This window comes from Microtus ochrogaster, chromosome 16, assembly GCF_000317375.1.
Source record: "Microtus ochrogaster isolate Prairie Vole_2 chromosome 16, MicOch1.0, whole genome shotgun sequence".
NCBI classification, from domain to species: Eukaryota; Metazoa; Chordata; class Mammalia; order Rodentia; family Cricetidae; genus Microtus; species Microtus ochrogaster.
The window spans coordinates 27,189,019-27,199,274 of NC_022018.1; the positions used below are offsets into that span (position 1 = coordinate 27,189,019).

General features: G+C 42.4%; 1 protein-coding gene across 3 annotated transcripts in view; it reads right to left on the minus strand.

The window, feature by feature from the left end:
• Positions 1-5,554: 5,554 nt before the first annotated feature.
• Atp5f1c (ATP synthase F1 subunit gamma) overlaps positions 5,555-10,256 on the minus strand; it is a 23,871-nt gene continuing 19,169 nt past the window's right edge. Inside the window, exons 7-10 of one of the 3 annotated variants that reach the window (XM_005354883.3) lie at positions 9,929-10,084; positions 9,237-9,333; positions 6,296-6,332; positions 5,555-5,677 (exon numbers count right to left, since the gene is read on the minus strand). In XM_005354883.3, coding sequence (XP_005354940.1) covers positions 6,326-6,332; positions 9,237-9,333; positions 9,929-10,084 — 260 coding nt within the window. In that variant the 3' untranslated portion in view covers positions 5,555-5,677; positions 6,296-6,325. Of the gene's footprint in view, positions 5,678-6,295; positions 6,333-9,232; positions 9,334-9,928; positions 10,085-10,256 lie in introns of those variants that run through there. The other 2 variants (XM_013349050.1, XM_026783053.1) reach the window with 2 other exon arrangements.

The window sequence follows — 10,256 nt, forward strand, 5'->3', positions numbered from 1 at the left end:
TATTTATTTATTTGTTATGTATACAATATTCTGTCTGTGTGTATGTCTGCAGGCCAGAAAAGGGCACCAGACCTCATTACAGGTGGTTGTGAGCCACCATGTGGTTGCCGGGAATTGAACTCAGGATCTTTGAAAGAGCAGGCAATGCTCTTAACCACTGAGCCATCTCTCCAGCCCTCAAAGCCCTTGTTCCTAATGGAGCAGCTTTAACTGACAGTGACCTCATGGTACAGTCCCATTCCGCTTGTGACTCCATCTGCCTATTAAGTCACTCCCATCCAAGAAAGGAGCTTGGCTTTTTCTCCTCCCCATCAGCAGGATATGAAGAACCATGGTGGGACCATTGTTCTTGGTGAGGAAAAGTGCTGGTAAACATGAACAAAGGCAAGGGGGGGGGGACCGGCCTCCCTCCTCAGGTAGTTTGCCTGTGCCGTGGGCCCTGATTATAGATTCTGGATGCAGTCTTATCGAGTGTGAGGGGGAAAAGTTCAGAGACAGATTCTGTATTCCTGGTGTCTTGGCACTCAATATGGAGACCAGGTTGGCTTTGAACTCAAAGGAGTCCTCCTACCTCTGCCTCCATGCCACCATGATCAGCCTAGTGTGGAAAGTTTTGACTTGCTAGTTTTATCACACCTAGCATGTGGTGAATAGTACTGGCTTTATAGTTACTACTTGCCATCCACCTCCAGACACTTCATCTCTACTTTAGCCTGGTAGCATGGTAGTTGTTTCTCCAAAGGTAGGTCTAATTTTTACCACGTGAGACCATGTGTGTTCCCCTGCACTATACACACAGCATAGCACACATACCATGGCCTTACTAGAATCCCAGTGTTCTGCACTGTGGTTTACGCTTTAAGGCTTGTCATCAACTGCACAGGATCAGTACCCATCTCAGGTGCCTCTAGTACTACTGGTACTACTGTCTGCTATGGTAGTGGTATTCTTGAGAGATGCCTGAACTTAGGCCGCCCTACCCTGTACTGTTTCTTACCTCAAACTTAGGGCCTTTTATACCATCTGTGTTTGGTTCATGGAGAATTTCTAAGTATGGCACATTCTGCTTCCGGAAGCCATAGAAGCCACCTAGCATGGTGCTTCTTTATCCTGGAAGGTGTAAGAGGCGATTAATCCTTTACTTACTCGTGACTTTGTAGATGTACCCCTTTGAGTCAGGCCATAAAACCCCTAAAAAGACCCCCGAGTCTTTGTAGACTCTCTCCCTCTCTTCCTCCCCCCCCTTCGGCATAGCCTTGGAGGTTAATAGGAACTCTGTTGATTTCATCTCACCGATAACCATCTAGTATAGAGTACTGAGCAGATAATCAATAAACATCTTTTGCAACAATTCATCTTCCTATAAAATGGGGCAGTCTATAACTCAGTATACTAAATTGAATTTCTCCTTTTTTGAGACAGTCTCACAATGTAGTCTGGCCTGGAAGTTGGTTAACTCGAGACCCTCCTGCCTCTGCCTCCGGAGTGCTGACTAACCAAGCTTGGCTGAACTATATACTTCAAAGGGTGTTTTATGACAAGTGGCTTATATCTCAGTAAAGCTGCTATTTTGAAATAGGAAGTTTGGTAGCAGGAACTCTCTTCTCTCTCCTGTGTCTGTTGGTACTGGGATTGAACCTATGATGTTCCACTTGCTAGGCACCAAGCTATAAACCCAGCCTATTAGCACATGATTTTAAGTGCAATAAAACTTAAATGTCTGCAGAAAATTTTTAACTTTTTCAATTTTGTTTTGTGTATGTGCATTAGTGTTTTGCCATGTGAGGGGACTCCCACATCAGCCATAGATTTTGGGTCCCTTGGAACTGGAGTTATAGACAGTTGCGAGCTGCCATGTGGGTGCTGGGAACTGAACCCGGGTCCTCTGAAGAGCAGTTAGAGCTCTTAATCACTGAGCCATCTCTCCAGTCTTGTCTGTAGACAGTTTAATAGGACACAAAAGCAAAGACTTCTGAGCCCCAGTCCCTATCACTCTCTCTTCATAGATGAAAAGAGCCAAGGATAGAATGACAAAACCTTATATTGAGATAAAAGCAGTGCTTAGCTATATGTCATCCCAGTTGTTGGTAAGGTTTGGGCAGGAGGATCAAGAGTCCCAGGCAGCACAGCTGCATCTGTAAGTTCAAAGACAGCCTCTAAAGAATAGACTGCATTTCAAGACAAGGGGCTGGAGAGATGGCTCTGGCTATTCTTTTTTTTTTTTTTTTTTTTTTGGTTTTTCGAGACAGGGTTTCTCTGTGGCTTTGGAGCCTGTCCTGGCACTAGCTCTTGTAGACCAGGCTGGCCTCAAACTCACAGAGATCCGCCTGCCTCTGCCTCCTGAGTGCTGGGATTAAAGGCGTGCACCACCACCGCCCGGCGGCTCTGGCTATTCTTGCATTGGACCCTGGTTCAGTTCCCAGCACTTACATGATTGCTCCCTAACTCTCCTCATACTAATAACAAGCAGCAAAAAAGTTATTTTTCAGGCGGCGGTGGCCTGTGAGTTCACTCTCTGTGAGTTCAAGGTCAACCTGGTCTACAAGAGCAAGTTCCAGGACAGGCTCCAAAGCTACAGAGAAATCCTGTCTCGAAAAACAAAACAAAAACTTATTTTACCCACTAGGATTAAGAGGGCTGGAGAGAGGACAAGAGGAGAACATCAATTCTGAAGCTAAAGCCTTGCCCCTATGTACCAGTCCCTCTCCAGTCCTAGGAAAAGCCAGAGGTTTGTTTTCTGGAGAATTAACAATAGTTTGTCAGTCATGAGAGTTTCGCTTGTGCAGGTGCTAGCCAGAATTTTTACTGTGGTTGATCTCTTAGCTGCTTCTCTACCTTGTACTCCACAACTAACCTCAAAGTCTTCACTCTCCAGGAAGAAGTTGGGAAAAATCTGCTAAGACCTAAAGATACTTACTGATAAGGGTAGCGGTCCAGTAAACAACCCAACTATCTGATGGCCACCAATATATTCACAAGTACAGGTTTATGATTTACATATATGGGTTTTCATCTGCACACCAGAAAAGGACATCCGATCCTATGGGTCCAGTTATACATGGTGATGAACCACCATGTCAGTGCCAGGGAACTGACCTCAGGAACAAGAGCTGGTGGATAAAACAGGACCAAGTTGCTAACCACGTTTTTGTTTTTTAAAGGATTGTCCAAAATAAAACAAGAATGAATGTGCAGCAGAGATCTTATATGGCCCATAAGGCCTAAGGTGTTTACCATACGGCTCTTGAAAGTTGCCAAGCCTCGGGAACATGAGAACTAGCCACTATGCAGGGAAAACAAATTGAATTATTTAATAATATTTAAAGTTAATGTTTTAAGGAATTACAAGAATACTGAGGAGAGAAATGATTGCAGTAGATTTACTGGAAAAGATTGGAGAACATACAAAGGGGGAAATTGCAAATCAATGTAAGAAACAGCTTCTGAGAAGCGGAGAGGTGGCAGAAGAATCCATCAATGAAATGGGGCGTGAGAATATGGTCCTCTACTACAGGTCCTTTTCCTCACTGGTTCCCGCAGCTGAAGCTGAGTGCTCAATACAGTGTACATAAAGGAAGGGTTCACCAAGACCCTCATTCAGAATTATCAGGACAGAAACCTAAATGCTTTCAGGGGCCAGGGGTGTGGCTCAGTACTACACGACTTGCTCACCATGGGAGACTGTGTGTGTTCCCCTGCCCTACACACAACACAGAGCTTTCAGAACAAACATATCATGGATGACACAGCTCCAAGACTTGGACAGTCATTTGGGAGCCAGAGACTACAGCCTACAAACTTAGGGAAACCAATTTCTATCCATACTCAGGAAGAGAGACTGCTACATGAGAGGGCATTCAGAACGCAGGCCTTTGAATGTGTGCCACCAAAACAGAAGAGGGAATGAGGCCCTGTTCAGAAATGCCAGGACAGCTTGCCATGTAACTCCAGCCTTTTCAATGAGGTTTCATACAGATAATCACAGTACTTTGCTCTTTCTTGTTCACTCTCCCCAGGGCCCACTTCACATCCAAGAGCTCCTGTTCTCATCACAAACACGTTTTGATTTCCCATTACTGTTTCCTTCTTCTTTGAGACTTTGTCTTCCCACTTGCTCCCTCCTCTACTTTCATGTCCTATGCATGTGAACTGGAACGAAAATTGAAACCATGAGAGGAAAATACGCTGTCTTTCTGAGTGTCCCTCACTCAATGATTCCAATTCCATTGTGATGGGTATTTCCTTTTATTCATCCATCTGTTGGTGGACATCTAGATTGGTTTAGTATCTTAGCTACTGTAAACAGTGCAGCAGTAAACACGGTATACACACATCATTAAGGTGTCCCCGTGTGGGTCCAACACAGATTTCCTAACCCGGCTGGAACGGAGTCGCGAGGAATAAAACTGACACAGCTTACACGGTCATCATGGAAAGGCCAGCTCTCTCTCCAAAGATCTCTCGTTTATTCTCCAAACAGCTTATATACCCTCAAATCAATAGAGCGGGAACACATTAGGCTGTCTCCTAGGCGACCAGGTGCCTGGGCTCAGGTCACGTCCACAGCTAGCAGTCAGGTAGGCCATGAATTAGCATCTCTATAAGACATCCTCCAAATTACAAAGGAAGGAAGCACCAAACATCCTGACCAGTTTCAGTCAACACCTCTCCTCAGGAGATCTACATCCCTGCTATTGTTAGGCAGAGACATCTTGTCTGCAGAGCTACAGTGATCAGCTCAGACCGGGCGAATGGCTCTTGTGCTGAAATATGGGCCTACATTAAGGTATGCCAACAGACTGCTTTGGATACACAGCCAGGAGTGGCATATAGCTGAAGCATATGGTAGTTCTGTTTTTCTTTTTTTTTTTGAGGGACCTTTATACTGATTTCCACAGTGACCTTAAGTGTTTTATTTGAAACAAAAAGAAAACCCCACACATTTTGGTATGGCCAATATAATACATGGAATCACTTTAGACATTCAGATTTATGCCACAAGTATGCAGGTTCTCAAGGAGACCAGAATATAGACTGGATCCCTGGAGCTGAAGTTGCTGGGAACCAAACTCAGGTTCCCTGGAAGAGCAGCAAGCGTTAAGTACTAAACCATCTCCCCGCCCTTCCAAATCTTAACGGTCATCTATATAAAACATACTTGCTTTCTCAATACATGCAAAATGTTACTTAAAGAATTACTGTGTGTGTGTGTGTGTGTGTGTGTGTGTGTGTGTGTGTGTGTGTGTATATATATATATATGCACCTGGAATTCTGTAGCATTTTTGTGAGAAACAGTAAGTGCTCCCAGTAGCACAACTGCATTTTCCCCACGTCTTTAAGGCTGCAGAGGAATGGTAGCCTGGGAAACTGGCCTGCAGGTGTTCCTGCCTTGGTCACAGAGTCCAAACTGTTGCAGGTTAGCAGAAAACTGTAAATCAGAGCTTCTTAAATTATCTTCTCCTGAGGGGCTGTAAAAATGCAGTGTTAATATTTTCAACCATTTAGCATTATCTCCTTTTTGAAAATATTTTATATTAAATAACGAGACTGATGTTCTCATTGTAAGTTGTTTATTGTAAGATAATTTACAAACATCTTGTCTTTGTAACTCTGTGGACACAGTTTCTTCTGACAAAGACAGCAATCAGTTAAAATCAGCTTGCTGTTTTCTTTTACCTGAAAGACAGTGCAGAACAAAAGGGAGTCAAACAGAATGTCTTCTGGAAAATAAGGAAGAACACATACTTAAATAAGGCACAAGGAATTGCATTTACACAGTAAGATGCAGATGCCTCTCAATTCTGGTCTATGGGACTCTGGGATTTATGAGGGCAAACTGGTCTCATAATAATGCTGTTTTATCCTCATCCCACTCACAAGTAAATGATTGTTTCTCCAGAGGCAACATAAAACACAACAGAATGAAGAGAGGAGATTCTCCTATAAACTAGACCTTTAGGAGTTTGAGCCACGAGGCTTGAGAACCACTAACCCACATTTAAAACTCTCCAATAACTCAAGTGCTCTATGCCTACAATTATTTCCTTATATCTGCATTCTCTAGAATACATTCATTCAATGTAAAATTACAGTTTAAAAAAGCTCACCAGCACCACCCACATTTAGCTGTCCCCCTATCCAGTACTGCCCAAACACACCCACCAGCTGGCTGCACTACAAACCAGCCTACCCATCTAGCCTTAGAGAAGCTATTTCATTACTGCTTTGTTGGCTTTGGTAATACCTGGCTAGGTTTTCTTGCTGAGGCTTAGGGGAAGAGTGTATGGACTTTACCTCTTATCTGCAGATGCAACTTGATTTTCATTAATCCCTGGTTATTATATTAGAAGAAAAAAAGAGCACAAAACAAGCAGGTTAAGAAGCAATCTATGCTAGTTAACTTCAGGCCATTTCTTTGCATGTTATTCTGGGCATACAATGCAAACACACAATCGGTAAATAGTTTACACCAACTCGGTATAAAAAATACCAGATTCCAATGTAGTCAGAGACAATAAAAAACTGTTTGTATAAACAGGCAACACTCAAAAAACCCAACCAAACAAAAACAAACAAACAAAAAAACCAAATAGGTAAGACAACATGTACTTTTCTATCTAAAAAACACACATTAAAAACATTAATATGACAATGTAAACATGATTTATTCATGCTTTTCACTTTATCACAAAATAGCCAATGTATGTATTAAAATTTGAACCACAATCTTTGTTAGGTTACAGAGCATGCAAATCAATTCATAAAATGATCCACTGTTGAGATTGGACAAGTAACTATTTAAAATAAGGGCTTAGATTATCTAGAAAGTGAAAATACATTTGCAATAAGATTATTTTTTAAATTCTCAGTTTAATGCCTCAATTCCCATGGTTTCATTTTCCTAGTTTAAGTGAGGTTTCTCACATTCTTTTTGTTTTTCAAGACAGGGTTTCTCTGTGTAACAGCCCCAGTTGTCCTAGAACTCACAGAGATCCGCCTGTCTCTGTCTCCTGAGTGATGGGATTAAAAGGGGCATGCCACTATCACCCAGAGTTTCTCACATTCTTTTTTTTCAAAATTTTTGAGACAGGGTTTCTCTGTGTCTTTGGGAGCCTGTCCTAGAACTAACTCTGTAGACCAGGCTGGTCTCAAACTCACAGAGATCCGCCTGCCTCTGCCTCCCAAGTGCTGGGATTAAAGGCATGCGCCACCATCGCCCAGCAGTTTCTCACATTCTTAAGCAAGACAAAAGACCTAGACCTCAATTGTGCAGAATTTATATTCTCACAGTTCATGCCCATTATCCTTTGCAAAAACCTGATCTATGATTTTGAAAAGTCAATTTCCCCCTAAGCCATGTCACACTCAGCATTCAAAAATACGCAAGTTTGGGGGCTCAGTGGTTAAGAGCACTGTTCTTCCAGGGGACCTGGGTTCAATTCCAAGCACCCACATGGCAGCTCACAATTGTTTGTAACTCCAGTTTCAGGGGACCTGATACCTTCATATAGGCATACATGCAGGCAAAACACCAGTGCACAAAATAATTTAAAAAAAAATGCCATCTTAGCATTTAGTAAATGTTGTAATGACTTAATCCTAGTGTTAGTCTCCATGTCATAGAAGACAAAATCCCATGTGTCAAACAGAATACTTTAACTATGTTTATAAACTGGATATCAAGACTCCATATTGTGTGATGCTAATAAGGCAATGATGACCAGGCTGGGAGATGGGTCACTCCTAACAAAGCTATGTTCAGAAAGCAAGATAGTTCAGGAAGAGGATACTCAGCAGGGCAAAGCTGATGAAGCCAAGCTGCAACTTTTATCATATATTCCACTGGCTCAGTTTCAGGACATGGTCTCTTCCGAGACTCAAGGAGGCCAGAGACCAATGCAAAGTCAATCCCTAGTAAAGTGGCATAAATGCAAAGACCAAGTGAAACCAGATGCTAAGAGATATCTCACTCAGACTATGAAGGATGGTTTTGGAAGCGAGACTTCCTCTAGCCCAGTCAAGGAAGACAAACAAATATCAGATGAAGAATGAATGGAGCAATCAGAAGAGAAGAACCAAAGTAGGCAAAGCCCTAGAGCACTTCCCTGGAGGTAAGAAACAGAATGAATTGTTTAAAGATCTGGGAAGATGGAGGGCTGAGGTCCAAGCAAACAACTAACTATACGACATTATACTGGAAAGAGTGCTGATGGCCAGAAAATACAGGATCACATACAACACACTAGATGCTGGTTGATTCTGTAAAAAGTCAGCAAGGAAATATTTTAGGCCTTGTGAGCCATATACTGCCTTTTTATAACACTTTAAAATCTAAGATATAAGCTGGACCACAGTTTCTAGCTCCACAATTTTGCAATTTCTTCTTTAATACCTGTTTCTTCTGTCAAGATAGTAAATTCTCAGAAAACAAACACTGCCTCCACTACAAGCTGTTGCCAGGCAAGCCTATGATCGATCCCAGCTAAGGAGATGGAGAGTTGGTAGCTTAAGCCTAGGAGTTTGAGATGAACTTAGGCAATATGATAAAACCCCCACTTCCAGCAAACCCTTTTATAATTTATGACATGACAATAACCTGTAGTATGTGGGCACGAAGAAAGGAAAAGATTAAAGAAGGATTTAGAAGGTGAAAGAAACCTTGGTAAGGAGGAGGTAAGACTCAGTGACCCAAAGGCAATATACTACACACTTCATTGTCATAACTGCCTGTGCCTGGCAGACTTTGCACATGGTTAAATTTTCAACAATCCAGAGATTTTCTGGAGGAAAGCAGTATGCTGTTCTATGGTACCAGTGTAGAATATTTAATAATTTAAAATCCTCAATATTCAGTAGATAATAGAATTACATAAAATAATAAAACCAGTCTTATAATTCAGGAAGCTTGCCTTATAAATGCTCTTCTTAAGTTCCAAAGACTGACTTTCCAGATTGATAGGGAATTGTTCACACCTTTGGTCCTAATACTTTTGGAAAGTCAAAGCTGCAACATACGTATCTCTCAAGATGGGAAATTAAACTTGAATGTGTCAGCTCAAATAAGCAGAATAAACCAGAGCCCAACCTTTCCATCAAGATTTGATGAAAGGACACAAGGTGCTGTAACAACTCTTCCTGATTTTAATAAAACAGAAAACTCCAGCAACCAGAGACCCACTAACCCCATGCAAAGATAACAGAAGCCTTCTGAAGACCCCCAGCTACATTTACTTACAGAGCAGCAGCCCCAGAGATGATTTCAATCAACTCCTTTGTGATAACGGCTTGGCGGGTACGGTTGAACGTCAAAGTTAATTTGTCAATCATATCAGCTGTAAACAACAGAAAAGGGATAAACCAAAGATTAGAAAAGAGTAATTTCAGCTTAATTGAAGAGGAATTCCTGCTGCATTTTGAATCACCAAACTGGCCTCTCTGGTCAGTAAGAATTTTATCAAGTTATTTTACATTTCTCATAGGCTATTTTCAGTCCTTGCACATCCACTACCTACCAAGTAAGTAACCCCCCCCCAACAAGACAAAATAATCTGTTAGCATTTGGCGGGGGGGGAGGTATTGCAACAGGGTTTCCCTGCAGCTTTGGAGCTTGTCCTGGAACTAGCTCTTGTAAATCAGGCTCGTCTCAAACTCACAGAGATCCGCCTGCCTCTGCCTCCCGAGTGCTGGGATAAAAGGTGTGCGCCACCACTGCCCGGCTTGGAACTAGCTTTTATAGACCAGGCTGGCTTTGAACTCAGAGATCTGCCTGTCTCTGCCTCTCGAGTGCTGGAACCGTAGGCATGCATTAGCACCACCCGGCTTCTGTTAACATTTTTGAAGCTACCATGAGCGATGTTCACCTCTCCTTGTCTAATCCCACCTTTCTAGGGACAGGCTACGTCCTCTAGCACTGTATCATGGGCTTACAAGCGTTCTTGCTGGCGTTGTCCATAGCCGTCATCCTGGCACTCTGCTCACTGGTGGTGGACTCCTTCAGGGAGTAGTAGATGATGTTGGCCAGATTGTACTCCTGGTAATTCTGAAGCACATCAGCATCGATGTCATCATAAATGCTCATGCTCTCTGTTAAAACAAGCCAAGAGTTTCTTTGAAGACAAAGACCTATTCATTAGAATTTTTTATAATTATAGAAATCATCTTGAGTTCGAGACCAGCCTGGTCTACAGAGCTAGTTCCAGGACAGGCTCCAAAGCCGCAGAGAAACCCTGTCTCGAAAAAAAAAAAAAAAAAAAAA